The sequence below is a fragment of the Eptatretus burgeri genome, chromosome 4 (genome assembly GCF_056783735.1).
Source record: "Eptatretus burgeri isolate ZD-2024b chromosome 4, Ebu_testis_v1, whole genome shotgun sequence".
In the NCBI taxonomy this organism is placed as follows: Eukaryota; Metazoa; Chordata; class Myxini; order Myxiniformes; family Myxinidae; genus Eptatretus; species Eptatretus burgeri.
In genome coordinates, this window is record NC_140964.1 from 64,332,434 (window position 1) to 64,359,466 (window position 27,033).

Here is a 27,033-nt window from a genome sequence, read left to right on the forward strand (position 1 = left end):
GCCTGTTGGCCAACGAGTACAAAATTCAAGTAACTTGCTGTAACTGATGTCTCACCCAAAGTTGAGAAATAAATTAACAAATAAAAAATATCAACTACAATAAATAATATTAATAATAATAATAATAATAACAAAAGGTTTTCAAGCAATGTAAATTGCTTGGAAACCTCATAATAAATGCTTGGATAAAAATGTCACAAACAGCAATTTACACTCACAGGTTATGATGAATGATTACTTACCACTTGATTTAATGTGTCTTCAAGTTCGGCTTCTTCTGGGTTTTTTGAACTGGAAATAAAAGGAAAAATGTAAAATTGAATCAATATTAATTCATTTAAAGCACCTTCTGTTTTACCAATCAAACTATGAAATGACAAAACTGCTACAAAGCACTTATTTTTTGTTTAAAGGATACAAGGTAAGACACACAATGACAAGATTGGTTAAGCGATCAAAGTTGTCATGGAAACTAAGCTTGAATAACAAGACCAAGTATAAATAGTATGCTCACATGTGCCTCCATTTTATTGATTTTACCTCTTTTTAAGCAGCGAATCACAATATCGTGCGAGCAGCTCTGGCGACTTGCTCGACGTGTTGGCCATTCGCGTGACGGCGTTCATATTTATGAACCTCCCACATGCCTGTCAACACCCATGGGTACATCAACAGGAGAGTGCCACTCGAACCATTTAACGAGCTCTACAGATTGAACTCAAGCTGCATGTACTATGCGCGAAGCAAAGAATGCCAATTAGACCGTGGGCTGAGTTCCGGTTTTGTTTAGTTTTGTGACCCACCTCATGTATCTACCTGTATTTATAATATGTTGTGTGAAAATATTATAGAAATCATATCTGAAACTCATCAAGCACAAAACTTGCACATTTTTTCAAAATATGGAAAAAACTCCCGAAATTGTGACAATTTTCTTATAAACATCGTCCAATCACAGCGCTTTTGACATACAGCACCATGATCATCAACCAATCACGCACTTCGTTTCAGGCAAGCTGTAAACTCACGAGCTGTCATAGCGGCATACATGTCGTCTGATGCCAGTGCTGCCGAAGATTCTGAAGGCAGTTCTTCGGGGTTCTGTTTTATGCATGTCATCAACACCCACAGCAAAGTAATTCCATTTAGTGAGAAAAGTATTAAGAAATTTCAGGAATGTGCTGCTAAGTGGATTGCTGTGGAAGGAAGCCCTGAAAGTAAGGTCGCTGTCAAGGCGCGACAAGTACGCCACAGTCAGCACAGGCTCGGTGTGGGGACTGCAGCTGCTGTAGCCGCCGATACCTCGCCCAGTGATGATCATGATGAGGATGATGAATGTGACGGATCTGGAAGGTAGGATCTCCTTTCTAACATTAACTAATTTTTGACAGAATGGGCAAAATTAATACCCAGTGATTACTACACTATAGAATCTAACTGTCATGAATCCACCTGGATGTTCTGCTCTAAATTCTGCCATCACTTAAGGCGCTGGCACACCTTGACGTTTTAGCCAGCAATGGCAACGTATAAAAATGTATGTAAAACGTTGGCGTACGCTGAAGTTTTAAAAAAAAGTTTTGGTCGTATTCATAACGTGTTGGTCGTATGCATAACATATTAGTAACGGGCACAGAACGTTTCGTTGTCTTATAGATAACTTATACCAACGAATGCTTAGCCTGTTGTCGGCTTTCACAATCTATGCCCAACGACAATTTAACTTAGGCATAGCGTGCTGCACGTTTCGCCGACGAACTCGTAGCGTTCTCTGTTAAAAAGCTGCCGCACGCCGATTTAAATCATAACCGCCTGAAAATTGGAAGTGTCAACATCGCAGTCACACCTTGACGATTTAGCCAGCGTATGCCGACCTATGAAAAATGTGTCTAAAACGCTGGCACACGTCGAATACGGTATGGGTAAGTTGTGTATATGTTGGGAGCATGCTGCAAAACAATGAAGTATGCTGTCATATTCCGTGGTACGTCGAGTACGTCGTGAAATTTTAAGCATGATGAAAATTTTACGACGTACTCGACGTATGGCTCACAAGTTCCGCATACGCTGGCATAAGTTCTCGGCACGCTCCGCGATCGTTGAAACATGTCGGACACACGTTACTTGTAAGTTACTCATAAGTCGAAACATGTCGAGGTAATGTTTAGCATACCCTAAACTTAATTTTTAACCTATGAGTAACGTGCTTTGAACCTATGTGTAACGGATCTCAAATGCACATTGTCGTATGTAGACGAATTTGATTGACGTCTTCCGGACGACCACAGAACTTACTGAACGTGTTTATAACTTACATCTACCGTACAATGGTGATTTGGCAGCGTTTCGGGGAATTGGTATATACAAATGGGCTTCACAAGAGGAACCCGTCAGTGTTCCCGACTCCATGTTGAGTAGATGTCAATGTCAGTAGTATCAGTAGTAGAAGTATTAGGTGAGCGTGTCAGTAATAGTAGTATTGGTGGTAGTAGTAGTAGGTCCATGTCATTAGTAGTAGGTGAGCGTGATAGGGAGGGTGTGGGTGATGATGGATCCTCGTTGCGTCCACGAATAGGAGACTACTTTGCACCATTGTTCGATGTTCTTTTCGGCTAATTTTTTTTTTCTCATTCCCACGATGAACTATTTTTTTGTTTCAGTTTTAAAAGTATTCAAAACGACTTGGACAAATGCATAATGTACTCGGAATGAACACAGAACGCTTCGATAACTTATTGATAAGTTCTACCAACGATTGATTAGCGTGTTTTAGGCGTCCACAACCTTTGCCCAATGATAGTCTAACGTATGCATAGCGTGGCAGCGTATCGTCGACGATTACGTGAGGTTTTCTATTCATAGGCTGCAACTTCACTTTTAATAAATGCCTGTCACTCGCCTATTGTTTTTGGACGCTGGTGCTCTGCAATTGAAATAGTTTCCATTGAACGAGCTAAATCGCTTCCACTCGACTATTGAAATGATTTACACTGAACGATTTAAATAAATGGCTGTCACTCGCCTATTGTTTTTGGACACTGATGCTCGGCAATTGAAATCGTTTTCATTGAACGAGTTAAATCGCTTCCACAGCACTGCAGTCACGGCACCAACAGCAGCAGGCTCAGTGCCAGCTTCATGCCAGGCTCAAGCGGATCCCTATAGAAGGTGTACTGCTTGGTTATCCTTGGACCCACTCTGGCTAGCAGCTCATCAAACATCGCTGGGGGCATTCGCAGGAAGTTGATGAAGGATGCATGGTCCTCGTTCCGGAGTTCCACCATGATCTGGTCATATATGCCGTAATGGCGTCACCTCCCGATCCATGGTCTGACCCAGTTCCTTCTCCTCCGTTCACGTCTTCTTCTCCCGGCTCTATTGGCACGCAACTGGTGCAATGTCAACTCGGAGGTCATGTTGATGTTCGAGAACAGGTAGGTATTGTCGTCTCAGCCTTGCCGTATCCTCCATCTCTCAGAATGACATGGGCATATACTCACCACGAAGTCTAAAAAAAAGACGAGTTCCTCCTGCGAAGCCCCATTTTATATACCAATTCCCCTAATCGCTGCCAATACGCCATTATACAGTATCTGTAAGTTAAAACACGTTCAGTAAGTTCTGTGGTCGTCCAGAAGACGTCAAATACGTATTTCTGTGTAGGACATGCTTTACAAACAATTCCCAAGCACGTTACTCATAGGTTATAAATAAGTCACGGGTACCCTAAACATTACTTTGACGCGTTTCGACGTACGAGGAACTTTCAAGTAACGTGTTGCGAAGTGTGAACAACGTTCGTGTAGCGTGCTTACAAAACGTTACTCATAGGTTAGAAATAAGTTTCGGGTACGCTAAACATTACCTCGACGTGTTTCGACTTATGAGTAACTTCCAAGCAACGTGTGTCGACGTGTGTCAACGATCGCATAACGTGCCTACAACTTATGGCCAGCGAGCTGAACGTGTGAGTCAAACGCCAGCATACGTCGTAAAATTTCAAGCATGCAAAAATTTGAGGACAACTCAAAAGTACAACGTTTAAATCCAGCGTACTACGACGTATGGCAGTGTTTTTCAGCGTGCTCTTAACGTACACAAAACGTATCCATAACGTATTCGACGTGTGCCAGCATTTAAGACAAATTTTTCATAAATCAGCATACGCTGGCTAAATCGTCAAGGTGTGACAGCGGCTTTAGTATTAGTATCATCCTTCGAAGTTCCATCATAAACTGACAGTGACATGTGTCAATGACCCTAACTGAAATCTAGACGAGTATGGAGTATGGACTAACTTAAAATTCTAAACATGAATCGCAACACGACCATCGTTTCCATCTGCAGTTGCTATTGTTGCGGGCCGGGGGTCGGGTGAGAAGACCACTTGGGGGGGAAGCTATCTCAGCTCCCACCAGACTGCCCGGAATTGTAGGCCGTCGCACACGTATAATTCCGTGATGTGGCGGGTCGCCAACCGACCGTGGACGCCAATAACTCAACCGCGTGACCTAGTGTCCTCCCGTCTTTGGGTTAACCGGGTTACCTAATTAATCATGTGATTTAATTACCGGGAAACACGCCCTCGGTACGCCTTGTCCAAACCGGATCACTTTACCGGATTGGATCGGATGCAGCCGAGCGACACTGCCAAGGACGTACAGGCTAAAAGGAACGGATCATTGGGAATAAAATCGTGGTGAAGCTCGGATTCGGACCATGCTGGATCAATGCAAGAAAAAACAAAAACGAGCTGGGAACATTTCTAATAATTTATTAACAAGCAGGTGAGGAAGGGTATGTGGTACGATCAATAGATTTATTGGGGTGTGCAAGCAGAGATAGGGAAGAAAGGTGTAGTGCGACAATAAACAAGCAACTTACAAAAGCAGACAGAGCAGACTTAAAGCAAAATAATAATAACAATAACAATAATAATAATAATCTTCTGCATTCTTACTTATGTGGACAGGCACCAGGACGGACGGACACACACACACACACACACACACACACACACACACACACACACACACACACACACACACACACACACACACACGAAGAGGAGTTATTACAACAAGAGAGGAGTTGAGGCTATGGTCTCTCGGTACCTTTGCACGCTTGCCCGAAGGTGACACCAATGCGTTTGGGGGATGCTCCATGGTGTGGCACCCCCTGACAGCTGGCACGTCATCTCTTGCTTTGTGGAAACTCGTGCAAAGTGTCGTCCAGAGAATGCGACGCGACCGTCGGCGTGAAGGAGGGGCTTGAGTTGGGAGGGTGGAGTCAGTGTCGTGTAGGCGGAGAAGAGGAGGCGGAGTCGAGGCGACGACGACAGAAGGCGGAGTGGAGGCCACGACGACAGAAGGCGGAATCGAGGCGACGACGACAGAAGGCGGAGTCGAGGCGACGACGACAGAAGGCGGAGTCGAGGCGACGACGACAGAAGGCGGAGTCGAGGCGACGACGACAGAAGGCGGAGTCGAGGCGACGACGACAGAAGGCGGAGTCGAGGCGACGACGACAGAAGGCGGAGTCGAGGCGACGACGACAGAAGGCGGAGTCGAGGCGACGACGACAGAAGGCGGAGTCGAGGCGACGACGACAGAAGGCGGAGTCGAGGCGACGACGACAGAAGGCAGAGTTGAAGTCCAGCTTCGGTGGGAGGCGAGGCAGGGCAGAGAAAGATCGAAGGCTCCGCTCAGACCTTTATAAGCCCCGCGGCACTGGGTGGGGGGCCACCCCGAAGCGCTGTGTCGTCACCCGAATCGGGCACTCTGATGTCCAGATGAAACATTAATTTAACACTGTCCAGCAATATAGAACTGTGCATCAATTTAATCATAGGAATGAACTGTGTATAATATTAATTATAATTATTCATAATCAATTGGATAAATACAGTAAAACCTGTGACTGTCACTCATGGGGGCCACATAAGTAAGTTCTTTATAAAAGAATTTACCATGTACAATGGTAAATACACTTAAAAAAAAAAATCAGCCCTCATGACATCAATAACCCAACCGCGTGACCTCGGGTCCTCCCGTCTATGGGTTAACCGGGTTACCTAATTAATCACGTGATCACGGCCCGGCCACGATGGCCGGAAACCGCAACATTGCACTTCCGGCCAGGTGACCCCGAGCTGTAGGAATGTCTTGCTCCGACCTCACGACATGATATGAATCGCCCACACCGAATTCCGCGTCATGAATTGCCCTGCAAGAACCCCCGGGTCGTGTCCTGACCGGCTGAGGGCGGCGTCGGTCCTGCACACGCGCTCAGGCGCCCCGGACCAGCGCTGCTCAATGTGCCTGTTCCGTGATGCGCCATACGGCCCGCACTGTACAACATGCCTCTGCCCGATTGCAGCTTCGCTGGCCGTAGAGGCGAGAAGACGTTCGCCGTCCGTGGGGAACATCCGCGGACACCAGTGAGGACCGAAGGAACGATGTTATGGTGAACCCATGCACAGACAGTAAGATGTGTCAATTCATGCTCTGCTCTGTACGATAACAAAGTGTCACGAGCGGCGCAACGGTCTGCCTTTGAGAGCATGTTCCGTACAGTGCGCGTGGATCCGCCATGACGCACGTGGCCAGCACTCGCGTTCGCCCGATTCTATCATGTGCGCGGAGCGAAACCCGATCGATATAATTAGTCCAGAAATGGGTTGAAAAGTACGTGCCACCCGTATCATGCACAACGTGGTGTGGGGTTGCCTTTCTATTACCGGCCTCGGTGTTCCGTGAAGCGTGGGCATCGTGCTGGGTGTGTTTCTTGTCCATTGGGTGGAAATTATCGCTGTGTGTGCGTTTGGCAGGCTGTGTTTTCTACGGAGGGGTGTCCAGCATAATGCCTGCTTGGCCTTTGCTGAGGACCCATCTCACAGGGAAGGGCGCACATGGATCAGATTTACACCTCAGGAATAATCAGAAAAGAAGAGTAGGAATGAAGTTAGAAATTAAATGAAGAAGAAATGATGTAAGCAAACTGAGCTATGAGATCCTCACAACGCATGCCCCTGTTGTCCAGCAGGCAAAAGGGAAGGGACAATCTACACGTGTATTAATGGAATAACTGTCTTGGGACCACTTCATGTTGGATGCATGCGGTTCCGAGAACCGCAACACTATGTATTCTATTACATCAACGATCTGGTGGCAAACCTGCTATAGCAGTGCAGCTACACTGGATTTGTTTGCGGTCGGAGTGGAATGCCAACCTAAAATGTTAATGCACAATGGCTCTATACCGATAATTATCATTGAACTTCAATGTAAAGAGATAAAGATAGAGAGAGATAAAGAGAGAGATCAAGAGAGAGAGATAAAGATAGAGATAGAGACAGAGATAGACCTATATCACCCACATTCATGTCATCTCCCTATGAATACCTTGACAGCAGAATTCCCATAGCATACTACACAGCTGTCTCAGAATGGACACAAGTTGGCGCTATTGGTGTTGCTTATTAGCATAACTAACGTGCAACTTTTTGCAATGATGAGTTGTGAATTCTTTCTGAGTGATTTTTTTTAAATCTAAATCTCTGCAAAATTTCAGGTAGATACCAGAGGTGGGTCACACAAGTCAAAAACTAGGCACATTTTGGATGCTTGGCCCACTGTCTAAATGCTTCAACTTAAAAAATGATGAACTCATGAGAAAAATTTGAAGTGAATAATTTGTACTGTGGAAACAATTGTGTTTCTGTTTCATTTGAACAAAAAACTTTTTACTCAAAAAGAACTTCAAAAAACCAAAAAAAAAAGTAGTGATTACAAAAGCCAGGTGTGGTGTACGAGGTGCAGTGGAACACGAGAAGCAAGAGTGTTCGCAGCAACTCCGCTTTATTGCGCGTCCTGATGTACATTCCTGCCACCCCGAGCGGCGAGTCATGATACACGAAAATCCAATCACGTGATACAGCACACTCCTCCCCTCGTAAAATGACAAGTCAAATGATGAAAGGACAATCATAACATGACCAACCGAAACCAATCAACACTCATAATCCTCCAAATACCGCGGCCGCAGCCGAACCCGCCTCGGACGGGCAGCGACGCCCGACGGCCCAGGCTCAGACGCCTCCCGGCTCGGTCGAGGTGACACCCTCGCCGGACTTGCTCCATCCGCAATAACAACCGCCCCTGGCCGACCAGCCTGCTCGACATCCTCGGGCAGGACTGAATCAGGTGAAGACCCTGTGGGCATCGGCACATCCGGCCCTGGCGATACGTCTGGCCACGGCGACGTTACAGGTGGGGCTCCCACATCGTTCGGCCCGGGGGGGGGGGGTGACGCTGAACAGCGATCATGCATTTGGTCCACGTGCCACTTCCACACCTCCCCACTATCAGTCCGCACCATGCAATTCGCCGGCCCCAGTACCACAGAGACCACAGCCGGCACCCATTTGGAACCGTGGAAATAGTCGGGCACCATTACCCACTGTCCCACATCAAAACCGCGCAGCAGCGTCGGACGTGACACCGCCAAACTCCCCAATCCTCCAGGTCGTAGCAAATCCAGTCTGGACCGCAATGCCCGTCCATAGAGACGAATGGCAGGAGAATCACCCGTGACAGGATGAATCGTGTTCCTGTAATGGAACAAAAAGACATCGACCACAGTCTGCACAGGTGCAACACCCCCCTGCGCAAAGCCCGTTTCAACATCTTAACAAACGACTCAGCCTGCCCATTCGTCTCAGGATGATATGGTGCGGACCTTAGATGTCGAATACCATTTTGACGCATAAACTCATCAAATACACCTGCGATGAACTGCGGACAGTTATCAGATACCAGGATCTCCGGTAATCCTTTATTAGCAAAGATCGTCCGCAGTTTCTCTCCCGTAATGTTTGCTGATGTATGCTGCAATACTACAAACTCCAGCCATTTAGAGAATGCATCGATCACAATCAAAAACATTTTGCCATGAACCGGCCCCGCAAAATCTACATGGACCCTCTGCCAGGCTCTGACTGGGGTCGGCCATAGCCCCGAGGCTCGATGCGGGTTATCAGCATCTGTTTGACACGTGGCACAACGCTTAACCAACTGCTCAATGTCTTTTTCCAACCCCGGCCACCACAACAGGCTACGAGCAAGACTCTTGGTCTTCACGACGCCAAGGTGACTGACATGCAGTTCTTCCAAACACCGCTGCCTGAACTTCGGCGGAATCACCGCCCTCATTCCCCACATAACGCACCGTTGGACCAACGACAGCTCCGATGTGCGCGACGTGAAAGGTTGAAATGCCAGTGTCGAAGGTAGATCGCTCCAATTCCCCGTAGAAATCGCCTGGACGACACGGGTGAGCACTGGATCATGAGCCGATTCCACCGTGACCTGTCTGGCCGTGATCGGCCCGCTTTGGACCTGGCCCAGCGCGAACACAACGACCTGGTCGGCCGACTCAGACGCAGCTGGACCCTCCGCACACGGCAAGCGTGAGAGCCCGTCGCAGTTAGCATGCTTCTCGGTGCTTCGGAACTGAATATCATAATCGTAAGCAGCAAGAAACAGACACCACCGCTGTATTCGCGCGGCCGCGACCACCGGTACCCCGCGTTCGGGTCTCAGGATGAATTGAAGCTGTTTGTGATCCGTCTGCAAAGTGAAATGCCGCCCCAACAGGTATTGATGAAACCTCCGCACACCCCAGACGAGGCTGAGAGCCTCGCGCTCGATCTGGGCATATTCCCGCTCTGCTGCGGACAGGGTCCGGGATGCAAAACAAACAGGCCGCTCGGAACCATCGTCCATCCTGTGGGAGAGCACTGCCCCGATGCCATATGCAGAGCTGTCGCATGCCAATAAGAGCGGACGCGCAGGCTCGTAGAGCACGAGGACCGTATCCTCTGTGAGCAGCCGCTTGACGCGGTCCAACGACGCCTGGCGTGCAGGCCCCCAGGCCCAGCACTCTTCCTTCCTGAGCAACCGTGTTAACGGCGCAAGTTGTGAGCTGAGCCCGCGCACGAACCTTTGGTAATACTGGGCCATACCAATGAACGAGCGCAGCTGCGTCTTGTCGCGAGGCGGTGGCATGTGCTGAATCGCCTCAACCTTACGAGGACCTTTCAACAGCCCCTCCGGCGTGACGATGTTCCCGATGTATTCCAAGCGCTGCTTGAAGAACGCGCACTTGTCCCTGTTCAAGCGCAGGCCGCACGCTTCTAGCTTTGTCAGCACTTGGGCAATGTTCGCAAGGTGCTCGTCCGCCGTTTTCCCCGCAATGAGCACATCGTTCAGGTAGGTCTGAGCGGGCAGGCCAATGCAAACCTGATCCATGGCTTTCTGCCACAAGGCTGGGGCCAAAGCAATCCCATAACAGAGTCGGTTATATCGATAGAGCCCTTGCCACGTGTTGTTTGTCAAAAGCTTGCTACTTCCGGGATCCATCGCCAGGTGAAAATATGCATCACGCAGGTCTAGCTTCGTGAAGTATCGACTCCTCGCAAATCGTGCATATATTTCATCGATTGACGGCAGTGGATATTGCTCCACGCTGAGCCCCGGGTTAACCGTGGACGTGAAGTCCCCGTACAATCGGACGTCTCCATTCCGTTTCAGCACCGTGATGACCGGGGTGGCCCAATCTGAGTACGACACCCGTTCGATCACTCCACAGGCCTCCAGCCTATCCAGTTCACCCTTAACCTTGTCCCGCAGGGCATACGGCACCGGTCGTGGTTTACAAAAACGAGGAACCACCCCCTCCTTCAGGAAGAGCTTTGCCTCCACGCCCTTGAGTTTCCCAAGGTCGTCGCAAAACAAACCTTGATGTCTTTGAAGAATCTTCTCCAACTGATCCTCCCACCGGCTCGGCACGGGTTGCACAAGGTGAACTGCGGCCCAGTCTAGCCTGATGCGGGACAGCCAGTCTAGGCCGAGGAGAGACGGTCCCCTCCCCCGCACGACGTACAACGGAAGCGTGGCGACCTGGCCTTGGTACCGCACAGACACGTCTGCCATTCTGACTGGCGTTATCTTCTCGCGGGTGTACGTGAACAGCGTGAGGTTTGACCTGATAAGCTTCAGGCCGTTGAGACTACGCGCAGTCTGTTCGCCTATGATCGACACAGCCGCTCCCGTATCAACCTGAAACGTGATCGGCGTTTTGTTCACTTCGATTTCCACCATCATCGGGCGCGCCGCCGCCGGGCCAATTGAAAACAGGCTCAACAACGGCCGCTGGCTCCGCCCCGGGTCGCCGAGGTCACCTCGCACATCGCCGTCCATGACCTAAATGGTGGCTGGCGCCCCACGGCACACACGCTTCAGATGACCCACCTTGTGACAATTTAACACACGGTGCCTTTGTACGGGCACGCACGGAGCAGGTGTCGACCTCCGCATCCCAAACACGTCCGCGGGGTCACCTCGCCGCTCGTGCGGCCGCGCGGCGACGTCCGACCCGCACCGAAGGTCGTGTGTGCGTCCCGGGGCGCTCGCGACCCCGCGTGGCCGGTGATGGCCCGGACATCCCCGCGAGTCTGCTCGACAGATGTAGCCATGCTGACCGTAGAGTCGAATGTAATGGCTTCCCTCTTCAGCCGTAGAACCGCCGAAACCATCTTCGCATCTTGTAAACTAGCAATAAAACGATCTCTGAGCCGAGCTGGACGCTCCTCCGCCATGAACTTGCATGCCACGGAAGAATGCTTCACTCGCGCCACGAAATCAGCGACGCGCTCCTCTGCACCTTTCGAGAGGCGATCGAACTGGTATCGAGCGAGCTGTAATGACATCTCCGGCACCATGTGTGCTTTCATCTTCTGCACAATGTCCCGAAACGACAGCCCGTCATCACGGGGCTTGTCCGGCGCCACCAAATCACTCAGTAGTCGATAATGCTCTGTCGAAAGCGAGGAGAGCAAGATCGACTTCTGTTTGCTCTCGTCGACCACATAATTCGCGTGGAAATAGCATCCCAATTGCTCTGAAAACAATTCGAAGTCGTCTCTGACGAAAACGGGCACCTATCCGTTTTCCACCATCCTCGTCAGCCAACTGTGGTGTATGAGGTGCAGTGGAACACGAGAAGCAAGAGTGTTAGCAGCAACTCCGCTTTATTGCGCGTCCTGATGTACATTCCTGCCACCCCTAGCGGGCGAGTCATGATACACGAAAACCCAATCACGTGATACACACACCAGGTAATTAAACCACCACAAACCACAAACACACCAGCTTAGCTGAGATTGAAATCTAACTTGACCACTAATCGGTAAGATACCTGTGGTGAAAGCAATCACCATAGCATGACCATTATAAAATACCAGAGGTGGTCATCACATCCTAACCATCATAAGACTAGAACAGGCACTCGGTAGAACGCATACCTTCGCCACCGCAACTTTTTTCCAGGGACATTTGAAAAACGTCATTTTAAAACGTCCATGACATCACAACCGTCAGTCCGATTGACGTCAAATTTGGTGTGTAACCTCCTTGAAGGCAGTCCAACAAAATGGAATGATAAACACTGAAAAATTAAAAAGTTGAAAAATGACATCATCTTTTGACGTCATTTTGACGCACTTTCGGGGACGTCACGTCCAATCGGGGACTACCATTCTGAAAGCTCATAGTTCACTGAACATTTTAACGTTGGTTTCATGTCAATAGCTCTATTAGATCTGAAGCTATGCCGACAAGTATATTTTGACCTTGAGTGTGACCTTGACCTTGACTACAGAGTTAATTGGCAAAACCTGTACATCAATAAACAGATATTTTTAGTACTGATCCTAATGCCTGGATTTGGGAGACTTTGCTTTATAAATTATATAGATATTTGAATGTAAAATATCAGGACATTTTAGCCACAATAGAAAAATGTCATGTTCAAACGTCAATGACGTCATAACGGTCAGTCTGATCGAAGTCAAATTTGGTGTGTGACGTCCTTAAGGTAAGTCCTACAAAACGGTATGATCAAAACTGATGAGATCGAAAATTGAAAATTTACGTCATCTTGTGACGTCATTTAGACGCACTTCCGATGACGTTACGTCAAATCCGACACTACATATCTGAAAGGTATCTCATCATGGAACAATATGGCGGTGGTTGCATGTCGATAGCTGTATTATGAAGGAAGTTATGCTCAAAAGAGTGTTTTTGACCTTTTCATGACCTTGACCTTGAGCTTTGACCCGATCGCTCCCAAAATCTAATCAAATCGTCCTTGGATACTCACGAATCATCCCACCAAATTTCATTCAATTCGGTTTTATACTTTCTGAGTTATGCGAATAACAAACAAACACACATATTCACAAATAAATAAATACACAGCGACCAAAACATAACCTTTCGCAGAATGCGAAGGTAATAAGAGCAAGAATTGCTTTGCAATAAATGTCCTCCACTGGTCTCAATAAAGAAGAAGAAACCCTATAACCCACCGTGTTTGGGTCTATTTGGAAAAATAAAAGGAAAAGCAATTTTCATCAACTGATATCTTTTGTAAACTCAAAACCAATAAAGACAACTTGGATAACAAACCAGAGATAAAAATTAGTTTGTTTACAAGCACGCTCGAGTCAATACCACAAGAAAAAAAAATGAAGAAGAACCTTTCTCACCCACGGTATTTCGTTCGTTTCTTGGCTTTGCCTATTTCATATTAAAAAATAACACGCTGTATACATACACAAAGCAAAAATATGTGTATGGCTTATGTGCATATAATATATCGTGGTTATATACCTGGGATCATTCCAATTGCACTGGACCATGGACTAACACCCAGGCCTAAGGCCTGCCAATCTGTGCTGCTTCTTGCAATAGCGTCGCATGATTATATCGGGATGGAGTCAGGGCAGCTGAACACTGGTCCATGTATAATATGTGATATTTTCTATGTTTAAAAGGGCAAAACTTGGTGAAAAATTGACGAAACGCCCTGAAACTCAAACTTATTCCATAAGCTATTGTAACAAAGCCATGTACCAAGTTTCAGTTGAATATGTTATAGGGTATGGTAAAAAAAAGTCTGAAAAACCAAAGGTTGAACAGACGGACAGAAAACCTATGGTGCACTCTGGTGAAACCGGTAGGGGACTAATAACTATGGTAAAGTTCATCACATAATGACTGTTATAAAACTCCCGGGGTGAAGGTAATCACCTTATCAAGCGCAGCCACAAAACCTGCGTCGTTGTTGAAGGCAGACATCACCAAACCATTGTACTTCTTGTGAACATCAAGAATTGTCTGTACATAGATCTTTGGGTCCTGCCAAAAAAAAGGCCCACTTGTTGAGTAAAGAGTTGGCATCACCAAAAAGTTGGCATAAGTACCTTGTTGTGAAAAACTCTACATACCCGGACAATCCCCCTTTATAGCAACAGCAGCACAAATGTGGGATGCACAGCATGCCAAGACATCTTTTAAACATTCAGAAAGTATAACACAACTTTGATTTAGCAGCATTCGTTTATTGCATTAGCAAATACAGTGATACCTCGCCATATGCTGTTTCTCAACATGCTCGTTTCCGTTTAAGGCTCCTCATACATAATGACTAAACCTCCCTAATCCGCTCACTGGCTTCATACATGTGCCAATGTGCTCTACCCCGGTGTTGCACAACAACCGGTCTGGACACGGACACGCTCCAGTCCATGATGCTTCCTTGACAGTATAGGAGCTTTAGTTGTATTTGATTTTTAGAGATTAAGCAAAATCACTCGGTTTTTATATTAAATGAATGTCATGTGAGTGAATCCGTATTTCGCAAGATCCAAGTCACTCCCCAGCACTGCAGTTCACCTAAATTTACATTCCACTCCAGCAGTTCCGCTCCAGGTCTTCCATTTAACCTGATGTGTTGGCACACAGGGATATTTGGGCATACAGTACAGTACAGTGCAGTATGTCCTGCATAAACCCTGTAAAAGAAGATGCCTTTGGATCGTTTCTTGATTTTAACAAATAAACATTTCAGTAAACGTAACAGAAATGAGGAATGTGATGAAGAAAGTAATGAAAGTGATGTAAAGGTTCACAAACTGACACCACGCGGGGACCATTTCCTGTTCTTCCTGCCGAACGTGTTCTGAACATGTCCAGTCCGAGTCCTTACAGTTTGCTCAACGAGTTTATGTTAATTTTTATTGCCATTTCATTTGTGCCTTAAAGTTTTAAATGTTGCAGCCCAAGAAAATTAAACAAAGCATTTCCCTTCAAATTAAATTGGACATTTTGAAGCGTTAAAAGAGCTCTGGAATGGGCACAACATATTTAATGGAATCAAGAACATCAACGAGTCTTGGAAAGAAATTAGGTGTGCAAATCTCAACGGTGTGTGGAGGAAACTCTGGACTGATTGTTTTCCTCCCTTCTAATGGAGGATTGAAGAGGATGCGATTCAAGATGTTATTTAAATGGCCAGGCATCTGGGATTCCAGGAACTTGAGGAGGAGGATGTTGATTTTTAATGTACTGTATATACTTTTATTAATCATTAAAACTGCTATTTATTCATTAACAAGCACAACTTTATCTTTACAACTCTAATTTTGGGGAAAATGCTGGTTTTTGACATCCTTCAGGAACGTATCTCCTATTTACAACATTATTATTTTGGGAAAACTTGTTTCGCAACAACATGATTCACGGTACACTCAGTTTTTCAGGAGCGCATCCCGAGTGTCTAGTGAGGTGTAATTAGTGTAATTATATAGCGTAATTGTAAAGAGTAATTTTGACCAAGCTGTGAGGGAAAGTAAACTGGTGATTGAGAATTACTAGCTCTGATCGTGACATTCTTCAATTCATATATATATATATATATATATATATATATATATATATATATATATATATATATATATATATATATATATATATATATATATATATATATATCTTGCCAAAACGAAGTTTTTGCAAGATATGTTAGTCAGCTTGCATGTTTTTTTTTGTTTGTTTGTTTGTCTGTAATCACGTATAAAAAATTCTGCAGAGCACAGTTATCATTGGAAATTTTTGTAACTTCGCATATCAGAGGCTTATAGAGGTCCCTTTCAGTGCACAAAATTTTGAAGGTCAAGGTCAAAGGTCAAGGTCACTTTGTCACAAATCAGGGGCGTCGACGAAACCCTTATTTTTTTGAGTAATTTTGATCGGATCGTCTTCAAACTTCATGGGAATATAGTTCATGGTCTGGCGCTCAGCTGATTAATTTTTGGTGGCGATTGGCCTTGACCTTCATATGTTTTTTTTATTGGTCTGTAATCACGTATAAATCACTCTGCAGAGCACAGTTATCATTGGAAATTTTTGTAACTTTGCATATCAGAGGCCTATAGAGGTCCCTTTCAGCACATAAAATTTTGAAGGTCAAGGTCAAAGGTCAAGGTCAGTTTGTCGCAAATCAGGGGAGTCGAAGAAACCCTTATTTTTTGAGTAATTTTGATCGGATCGTCTTCAAACTTCATGGGAATATAGTTCATGGTCTGGCGCTCAGTTGATTAATTTTTGGTGGTGATTGGCCTAGACCTTCATGATTAGCGCCTCAGGTCAAACATATTTGACCCCAAGGTCAAATTTTCAAGCTTTAGGAAGCATATCATGTAGTACCTCAAATTGAACACCTCGATGAGTGCTTTCTTGATATGTCAAGCTTGAGAATTATGACGTCATTTGGTGACGTTATGAGGCAAACGCATATTTTTCATGGTTACTCTGTAGAACGATTCTCATCGGAATCTCTCGTAGGCAGATATTCCTCAAGGAGTCGCTTCTGGTGGATAGCAGCTCTGTTCACCTCAGTGTGACCTTAAAGAAGTCACACGTGGTCACCTTTTGGCAAGATACGGGTCACCCTGCGGGTGACATTGGTTTATTTTAAATGTTGCAGTGTATTCTTCCCCTTCCTCTCCCTTCCTATTTCTTAATTCCCTTGCATATCGTCTCCAACTATTGCTCCACTATTAGTTCATATTCATACCATTTATCAATTCATTCTTCCACGTGGGAAATAAAATAAAAATCACATGCTTTTCACAGTCAATCAGGGCTCCACAAAGGAAAGACGTGGATGGCTGCGTTCGCAGAAATGACAGGGAAATTCACTGAAGTTTCATTTGATGCTCAGCGAAGCACTTTTGGATGCGAGAACATAAAGTAAAAAAATTGAATAACGAACATCTATTCATTCTCAGCTTTGAAATCTGAGTTTGGTTTTCCTTTGATGAGATCAGACAGTATTTCCAAGAACATCATCACACTCACATTTAGAGCTCCCTCTCCACACTTCTCGATTGCAGACAGGCCCTGATTATGAATGTGAGTCTCGAGGAGGGTCTTCAGCTCCCCCAATCCATCCTGAATCCTCGACACCAAGCAATACATTCGTGCCAAATCTGTGCGGGAAAGACTCAACAACGTTATTGTAATCTTTTATGTCCAAATTGAAAAGTAACAAAATGATCGACAATTATAAAATTGCAATTTCACAAGTGATAATAAATAATTGATCATGTGACACCATTGCATTCAATGTGAAGTGAGAAACTTGCTGGCTTTGTCTTAATTGCCCAAATTATTGTTACGAATTTGGAAGCCTTGTGCACACAGACAGACATCCGTCCTCTATAGCTCAGCTTTATCGGTAAGTGTGTGTTTCTAGTTAGGGTCCCGTCCCTAGTCGAGTAGGAATTACATACATGCGCTGCGAAGTTATTTTTATAGCTCGGATTTTTACATCACCAACGCCAATAACAACACTCTGCTCGCAGCATTGTCTGCTCGAGAGGCGCTCACGAAGCATTTCGTTCTGGTCTGCTGCCAAATAAGGGTATGCGTCATTTTGTGCCCAATGAGTGACGCACGCGCAAAGCCGAGGCGTTTGGCCAATGGGAAGCCAGCGCGGGATACTGTTACTCAACTTCCTGTTGGAGGGGCGGTCATTTACAAGAAGGCGGAGGCGTAACACGCAGTCCATCCAATGAGAGCAGGCCACGAGAAGAGAGAACAAATAATTGTGTCTGGTCTGCTCGAGTGCAGAACGCATCTCTCGCTGGCTCTGGGCTGAACGCATCTCTCGATGCTGGGCTGGATGCATCTCGCTGGCGCTGGGCTGGACGCATCTCGCTGGCGCTGGGATGGACACATCTCGCTGGCGCTGGGCTGGACACATCTCGCTGGCGCTGGGCTGGACACATCTCGCTGGCGCTGGGCTGGATGCATCTCGCTAGCGCTGCTCTGATCGCATCGCTGGTCCGATTTCGCCTCATCTCGCTGGCGCTTCTTCTGCTCTCGTCTCGTCGCCGACGCTGGGCTGGTCTGGTCTGATCTCGACAAGAGCGCTGGTCTGGTCTCATCTCGACGCGGCTGGTCTCATCCTGGTTCGCTCTTCTCGGCCAAACCGCATGAGGTGGGAAGGTCCATTTCCCTTTCTGGGAATTTGTGTGCGTGTGTGTGTGTGTGTGTGTGTGTGTGTGTGTGTGTGTGTGTGTGTGTGTGTGTGTGTGTGTGTGTGTGTGTGTGTGTGTGTGTGTGTGTGTGTGTGTGTGTGTGTGTGTGTCTGGGGCCCCGTCTTCAAGTCGCAACTGGATAAATGCTTTTGCTTGTACATTGCATTTCATTTCTTATAGTCGGTTTAACTCTGCTCTTATGTGTTCCTTCCCCACCTATAGTAAATGAATATCCATGTGTTGAATGTTTCAGCTCGTTTCTGTCCCTTCCTTCATTGGCTTAGCACGGTGCGTGTTGGGAGAATTAAAAAGGCCGTTGTTGCTGTCGATGTACATTTGGTCCGGCACGGCTCTGGTAACTCCGCTCGGTTACGCTGGATCCGAGCCATTCCCACGACTCGGATCGGACAGAGTCGGCCGAGGGTATGGTTTCCCCGGTAGTTGGACGGCGTGAGTACTTAGGTAAATTGGAGTTAGACAAGTGGACCCTACCTCACGCCGCCAAAATATTGGCGACTACGGTCCTGTAAGGGACCCGTGCCTTTCGGAGTTCTCCGAGGAGCACGATCTAGATTCTGGGTGTCTGGTGGAGCCGACTCGACTGCTCCATCTGGCGGTCGCGCTCGCTGCCGATACCTGGCCAACAACAAATTGGTGTCAGTCGTGGAGATACGAACCCCTCCGCCTCCCGCCTCCATTAACAAAATTAAAGGTTCGAAACAACAAATTGGTGTTCAGGAGTGCGATTCAGGCCCCTCCGCCTTCATAGAGAAATTCACCGGACACGGATCAGGGGTAGGGAACAAACCACCCCCCCAACCCCCCCCCCCCCATGTCCCCCAAATTGCGAGCGTTTCAAATTTAATTTCTAACACGTGACATGGCAAGCCAAGATGGGCTGAAGCAGGTGGGTAGTGAGGTAGATGTAGTAGTAGACGAACCCATGGTCCAGGACACCACCCCCATGCAAGAAGATGTGCCCCCGCAACCAAACTCAGAGTCCGTAATGGGTGCAGGGGCGGCGTATGACACACTCCCCCCTCCATCAAAATCCCCCCCCCCCCGATCCTTGCCGGATCGGCTCCGCTATCGGCTCCGCCATTGGACATGAGCCAGATGATGGAGATGTTGAAACAAATAATGGATGGGAATACAGCACAGAGGAGTGACATGCAAAGAATGGAAAGCAAGATGGATGAGATGAGGGGTGATATACAAACACTGAGGGGTGATATGTGAACGCAGCGAGGGGAAATGCAGAGCATGGGGTTGAGTCTCCAGGCAGGCGAAGAGGCAATGAGGAGGGGCGTAAGAGGAATAATGGCGGCACCATGTGGCGGAGCGACCGAACCGACCAGAGGGAGTGCAAATTGTGTCGGTCCGGTGATGGAGACGGGTAAAGTCGAGGGGATGAGCGACGTCATGATAATTGATGGGGAGACCGAAACGTGTAGGGTGAGACACGAGCGGACGACGGAAAAATTAAAAGGAGGTGACGGAGATGGGGAAATTAACAGAGACAAAAGGGATGATAGAAAGAGTAGTAGAGACACGAGAGGAGTCAGAAATAAAGGAGACGCAGAAAGCAAAAGAGGGGAATTAATGAAATAAAGTAAAAGATGAACACACACAGGTAGAGCTCAGAGGGGACAATGGGGTTGAGCTGGTGGAATGTTTCGTGACCCGGTGCGAGCATCAGGATGGCCTCCTTAAGGAACAAAGGGAGATGGTATGCTCCCTTGAAGCAGATCGCGACGAGGTGAGTCCGGTCGAGCCGTGCGAGGTTGAGGGGATGTCTGATGTGAACGGGTACACGCGGAGCTTGGGGGTATGGAAACCCTGGGATTGCTTGTGGTAGCACAAATCCCCGATATGAATGTCCTGGAGTGTGTGGTAAAGAGTATGAGTGGTGCGGGTGTGTTGAAACGTGAGTATGGTATGAGTAAAATGGCGTGTGTGAGTGCGGGAGTGCGTGCGTGGAAATGGACGGACCGATCCAGACGGGAGAGGGGTGTTGCAAGCCTTCTGCGCTGTGTAAAGTTATTTTGGTAACCGCGCCGGTCTCGTGAGACGCCGCGTACGAGGCCCGTTTGGCATTTCGCGAACGGCCCTCGCGCGCGTGACTACTTGGAGGGATTCCGGTGCGGGAATGTCCTGCGTTTCGAAAGAGACCGTCGCGCGGACGGTTAAAATGGCGCGAGTGTTGGTTGAATTCAGCAAACAGTGGTCCACATGCGAGCGCATGTGCAAGGCATCACGTGCTGCATGCCACGTGTTCTGTCCGCGGAATGCGCAGAGCGGGTTTCCGGGACGATGCGCTCGTGCTGGCCTGCCTGGGAAACCGCGCAGGTTCGATGCGCGGGTGACGTCATCGGCAAGGACCTCGTGGCGCGAGCATCGGGTTAACAGCGCACGTTGTCCCACATGGGGAATTCCCCGAAAGCAAGCGCTCGTTGTAATCGGCAGGGTGGCGACAAGGCCTCGATTATCGGTCATCGGAGGGGACGTTATTATCACCCATAGGGACAAAAGGGCAAGCTGTCGACCACCGCCTTGGCGGTGCAAGAAAATGAAAAAAAAAAAAGCCTCGCTCCAAGTACACAGCCCGGCAGAGTTGGGCAAAGGAAGCACGAGTTAGCGGGATTGGTTTAGCTTAGATCAGCCTCATGGAGGCATGAGCTGTCCTCCATGGGGCCCGTGGACTAGTTAGTGGTAATTTAGTTTAGATTTGGAATGGGAAATGGATTTTGGGAGACATGGAATGTCTAGTGGGGACGTTGCTTAGTGATAGAATTAAATGGAACGTGTATTAGTGTAAGGGACGACGAGGGAGCATGAGATAGTTAGGGGAACATAGTTGGAGTGTGAATTTTTTTAAAAAAAGAGAAAGAAACGAAAGGAATACAATGAGTGAATATGGGTCAGTGGGCCCGAGTGTGTGAGTGGAGTGAATGTGGAATGCATGGTGCAAATGAATGAGTGGGGGGAGGAGTGAATCCCACCCAAGTGACCCCGGGGTCAGTGTAATGTTATTTAGTGGGTTAGTCAAATTTACCAAAAGGAGGTCGTTCTGTTGTTGGTGGTGTATGAAGGCACGAAACCCATTTGGAGGGGTGCAGGAGTCCACGGACCGGCTGGGAGCGTGGCTGTTGAAAGGTGAGTATCGAGTCGAGGGCACCCCGGGCACCGGACAGTCGGCCAGAGTAGGCCAAGGGTCCAAGGGACTGGGAAAGTGTAGTGGCCACGGGTGACCCATCGGAAACGGGACCCGCAGCGCCAAAATGCCATGTGGGCATCGGAGGGGGGGCAATGCCAGGAAGGGCAACCCCCCCCTTCCCCCCCGCATTCATAGGGAGCAGGTAGGCTCGGAGACAGCCTCAGGGCCCAGGGGTGCCGTAGTTAGAGTTCGGCAGAGGGGAAGTCCCTGCCAAGTGAGCCACGCTACCCAGCCATGAAATTGTGCAAGGGCATGGAAGAAAATTTGAGGGCTAGGACCAAACTTATAATGGACACCAACACAGGCAACGGGAATCATGGTTTCTTGAACCAATAGTTTAAAGTGATGGGCGTTTTGAAAAGCCCCGGGGTAGTTTAAAAGTAATAAATGCTAGGATAGTTAGGAAATGTACCCCTTCGCACCATCCATCCCTTCGCTCTCTGTAGGCCGCTGGACCCACCTTGGGAAAGATTGCTGAGATCTGTAGGAGGCTATTCTGAGGCTTCGTCGGGCCTCGAGACAGGACGCTAGTCTCTCCCTATTCCCCTCCAAAATAGGAACATAGGAGTTGGGAGTTGATTTACAGGATAGGCTAGCCGGACAAAGAAAGAAAGGGGGTTTGGGAGACAATTATAAGAAAAAATAAAATAAATAAAAAGGGGCTAAATTTTGTTGCAAATTAAGGGAATGGGTATGGACAGACAGGCAAAGGCGATAGGTTGGGGGGGGGGGATGTAGGTTAAGTCCGAGCCCGCTTTCGTAGCGGCCGGCACCACGCACTCCCTCCACAAACGAGACCAGAGGTCGGCCAGCTTCACATGCCGGCCTGCTTGTGCTGCATTTGCTGGTCCGCATTGCCTTGCTCACCTGCTTCTGCCATAACCCCATGCCTGCTACCCTATTTGCATTGCCCCTGTGTCACCATTCATCCATGTGTGCCAGGACCATCTCTTCAGTGTGTTTTGCAAGGACTGCCCTGCAGGCAGCCACACAACAAGGACTGCATTGTGCAGCCTGTGCGCCCATCTCTTTTTGTGTTCATCTGCAATGACTTTCTTTTTTTCTTCACAGATCACCGGTCCTGGACCATGTTTAGTGTAAAAATTAGTTAAGATTGAAAATAAGTTTGACCCACCTGTTGTTTGTCGTAGCGCCGGCAATTGTAGTTAAGTTGTCCGTGTGAGTCTGTTAGTTAGTTACGCAGCGCATTAGGTTATTTATTTTTGGGACATGTATGAAAAATGTCACACTCAGGGATCCGAAGGTAAAACGTACTTGGGGAGAACTTACACATGCTGGTCACATTAAAATTTGACGACTCGGGACGAGTCTGTAAAAAGGGGAGGGGGTAGTGTTACGAATTTGGAAGCTTTGTGCACACAGACAGACAGACAGCCGTCCCCTATACCTTAGTTATATCGGTAACTGTGTGTTTCTAGTTGGGGTCCCATCCCTAGTCCAGTGGGAATTACATAAGTGCGCTGCAAAGTTATTTTTATAACTAGGATTTTTACATGAACAACGCCAATAACAACACTCTGCTCGCCGCATTGTCCTCGCGAGACAAGCTCACGAAGCATTTCGTTCTGGCCTGGCACCAAATACGGGTATGCGTCATTTTGCGCCGAATGAGCGATGCGCGCAAAGCCGAGGCATTCGGCCAATGGGAAGTCAGCGCGGGATACTGTTACTCAACTTCCTGTTGGAGGGGCGGTCCTTTGCAAGAAGGCAGAGCCGTAACACGCGGTCCGCCCAATGAGAGCAGGCCACGCATGAGTGGACCGCGCCCCAGAAGGACCAGGAAAGAGAACAAATAATTGCGTTTGGTCTGCTCGAGCGCGGAACGCATCTCTCGCTGGCGCTGGGCTGAACGCATCTATCGGTGCTGGGCTGGTCGCATCTCGCTGGCGCTGCTCTGATCGCAACGCTGGTCCGATCGCATCCCGACGCTGGCGCTGATCTCGCTGGCACTTCTACTGGTCTCGTCTCGTCGCCGACGCTGGGCTGGTCTGATCTCGACAAGAGCGCTGGTCTGGTCTCATCTCGACGCAGCTGGTCTCATCCTGGTTCGCTCATCTCGGCCAAACCGCAGGAGGCGGGAAGGTCCATTTCTCTTTCTGGGAATTTGTGTGTGCGTCTGGGGCCCCGTCTTTAAGTAGCAACTGGATAAGTGCTTTTGCTTGTACATTGCATTTCATTTCTTATAGTCGTTTCAACTCTGCTCTTACGTGTTCCTTCCCAACCTACTGTAAATAAATATCCATGTGTTGAATGTTTCAGCTCATTTCTGTCCCTTCCTTCATTGGCTTAGCACGGTGCGTGTTGGGAGAATTAAAAAGGCTGTTGCTGCTGTAGATGTACATTTGGTCCGGCGCGGCTCTGGTAACTCCGCTCGGTTACGCCGGATCCGAGCCGTTCCCGCAACTCGGATCGTACAGAGTCAGCCAAGGGTGTGGTTTCCCCGGTAGTTGGACGGCGTGAGTACTTAGGTAAATTGGAGTTAGACAAGTGGACCCTACCTCACGCCGCCGAAATATTGGCGACCACGGTCCTGTAAAGGACCCGTGCCTTTCGGAGTTCTCCGAGGAGCACAATCTAGATTCCGGGTGTTCGGTGGAGCCGACTCTAATGCTCCATCTTACGGTCACGCTTGCTGCCGATACCTGGCCTACAACAATATCTCCGTTCGACCAGCATGCAGGGTTCAAAAGATTAGTGCCACTGTATTTATTGTAAACCAATTATTATTATTAATATTCTTTTTGCACAAAATTATTCTCATCAAGTTTCATTCCACCTCCTTTTCCCCAACCCCTCTTTCCCCCGCTCCTTCCAACCCCAAAGCAGAATCATCATTCAGCTCAGGTCATTGGAAAGTTGGAGCACATAAATAACAGGGAAAGCTTTAATCGGTGCCGACCGTCATTCTTGTCATCATCAAGTAGATTCTGAAATTCAGCGTAGAAGATCTCGAGGTGCTTCTCAATAAGCACCTGCTCGCACTTCCGTGCCAGCTCATCATGCGTGCTTTCGTGCAAGTACACTTGCACACGACGCTGTTCCTCCAAGAGGCGAACTTCAGCCTGCAGATTACACGCAAGAAATGCATCTCAACGAAGAAGCAAAAATCGCCATGACCTGTTGTTAAAATGCCTAATGACCTGGATCCTATAAACAGACGATAAGCATAAGCACAATCTACAAAAATATCCAGAATTCACTTACCTTTTCATATCTTTAATATTATACCTCCTCCCCCACAAAACATGTCAATGTGTCATCACATTCAGAAGTATCGATCATCACAGCCCATAGAACATCGTCCACTAAACAATATCCTCAACCACCCTCCCCCTGAAATTTACTCTTCTGAAACAGCAGTTAATCGTGAAATGCGAGTTCATCTGGCCAGACCGATGCGGATACCACCCCTCACCTGCACTACAATAAACATGTTCCCTCTGTCTATTTGCTTAACGTATCATGACCAGCTGCCCCTCCCTGGTCCAACACAGACATGTCTTCCATATCTCTTCTACACTTGATCGCTGGAAACTTCCGATGAAGGCTACTGGGTACTTGAGTTTTGCTGGTCTTTTAGCTTGATGAGGGACTGAGACAACAACTTACCTTTTTCATGTACTCAGTGACCGGATTTTGTTGAAGGAACTCGGTGCTTTCGTGCGTGTAGAAGCGCTCCGTGTCAGCCAAGAATTGCGACTCAAACGCCTCCTTGTATACAGAAAGCGTAGGGCCTTTTGCGTGCGTATCTTCTTCGTTCAAACCCAACTCCACTGTGCAAAGCCAAAGGCAAACTTTCACAAGGAGTCAAAGCAAATCAGTCCTTTTCTGATTGCTCCAGCTTAAATCATCAGTGATTTAAGCTTAAATCAATCATTCCTGTCTATGTTACCAGATTCCACACACGAACAACGTTCAACAGCAGCACACCCAATGACAACACAAATAACTTTGGTGAAATTAATGTCAGAACTGGTTCCTCTTTTTACCGTAGGACTGCACGACACCACTTATGAGCCTCGTGTTGATGGTCTCCCCCGTGCGCTCCTTCTCGATGAGTTTTAGCACAGCGTTCGTGACCTGAAATAAAAGGCAACATCAACGTCACATCACCACGTGATGCAGAGTACTGCCAATCCCTATTTCCCTTCTGAACAATAATCAAAAAGGGCCATTAGTAAGAATCAGAGTGTGTGACCGAAGGGATGGCAGAATGGCATCGAGTCCTAGAGGCATGCACACTCACACCTTAGCTGTCCAGCCTGGGTATGAATCCTGATCCAGCTAAAAATGTCATCCCCATGTTTCACAGGTAGGGCGATTCATCGATGCGTTCCGTCACTTGGAGGGACGTTGAATGGGCGCCCCATCTGTCGGCATTAGCTGGTGGATGTTAAAGATCCCAATGGTGCCCTTCGCGAAGAGAAGAGCTATAATTACAAATTCCTGCCCTAAACTTAGTTGAATGTCAGGCCTGTCAAGCCGGTTCGTGAAAGACTTGGGACAAACTTCCCTTGGCCAACCCCACAAAAGCATGGGACTAATTGTGGCCATTAAAGAAAAATAAGAAGAGTGTGCAATCTAAGTTGTCATATCACTCATCTCGATAAAATTCCATTGAGATGAAACATTCCTTTCACTGGAAAAACAAACTTCGACAACATCATAATAGTAGTTAATAGTTGAAAAGGAGAGTTGGCAAACATTTTGTGTGCTGAAGGAGCTGTGCCGTTTGTTGTTAGTGACAGCCGATAAAGGCTGGAATGAACTTTAATCTCTATTGTCTAGCATTTGATCTGCCGAATCTGATCAATACCGGTACTTTGCTTTCAGAAATGCAAACCAACAAAGGTCATGCCTTCCAATAACATGGCTGGATCTGTTCACCACTTATGAAGTATCCAGTCTGGTTAAAGAGCAGGAAAAGTACAACTGACACAAGTAGCCAACCAGACACTCCAGTTATGCAAGGAATTGATATTTTTGTTGATGTCCGGCATCTTTTATGAAAGGCTTTAAAAGCTTCTAACAAATGGCATACCCCAGCAACCCCAGCAAGTGTTTCCACCATGAACAGCATTCAGGCAGCGAAGCAGCGAGGTCACAAACCCCACCAAGCTTTAGTCAGTCACTTTAATAACCAAAATCTTCCACAAGTTTAGATTTCAGTGAATGAAATTGGAGCTAAACAAACCTGTTTGTTCAAAGGTTTGAAAAGGCATTCCCTCCATGTCACCAACGCCAACTGCAGGTTCACAGAACAAAGTTAGGAGAAATCGGTGCGAAGGAAGTCGCAGATACTTGACAGCAATATGAAGAGATGCAAAGCACTAGGCAGGTGCAG

The 27,033-nt window shown here is 47.5% G+C and overlaps 1 protein-coding gene across 4 annotated transcripts in view; it reads right to left on the bottom strand.

Moving 5' to 3' along the window:
- The window catches only part of CUL1 (cullin 1), a 76,114-nt gene that overhangs the window by 27,307 nt on the left and 21,774 nt on the right, over positions 1 to 27,033 (bottom strand). For all 4 annotated transcript variants that reach the window (XR_015057474.1, XR_015057473.1, XM_085878449.1 and 1 more), the window contains exons 5-12: positions 26,884 to 26,934; positions 25,679 to 25,769; positions 25,299 to 25,462; positions 24,589 to 24,751; positions 17,268 to 17,398; positions 14,157 to 14,264; positions 541 to 647; positions 243 to 291 (exon numbers count right to left, since the gene is read on the bottom strand). Coding sequence is in view for 2 of the 4 variants with exons in the window: in XM_085878449.1 (XP_085734575.1) it covers positions 243 to 291; positions 541 to 647; positions 14,157 to 14,264; positions 17,268 to 17,398; positions 24,589 to 24,751; positions 25,299 to 25,462; positions 25,679 to 25,769; positions 26,884 to 26,934 (864 nt within the window). In the remaining 2 variants the exon portion in view is untranslated. The remainder of the gene's footprint in view (positions 1 to 242; positions 292 to 540; positions 648 to 14,156; positions 14,265 to 17,267; positions 17,399 to 24,588; positions 24,752 to 25,298; positions 25,463 to 25,678; positions 25,770 to 26,883; positions 26,935 to 27,033) is intronic.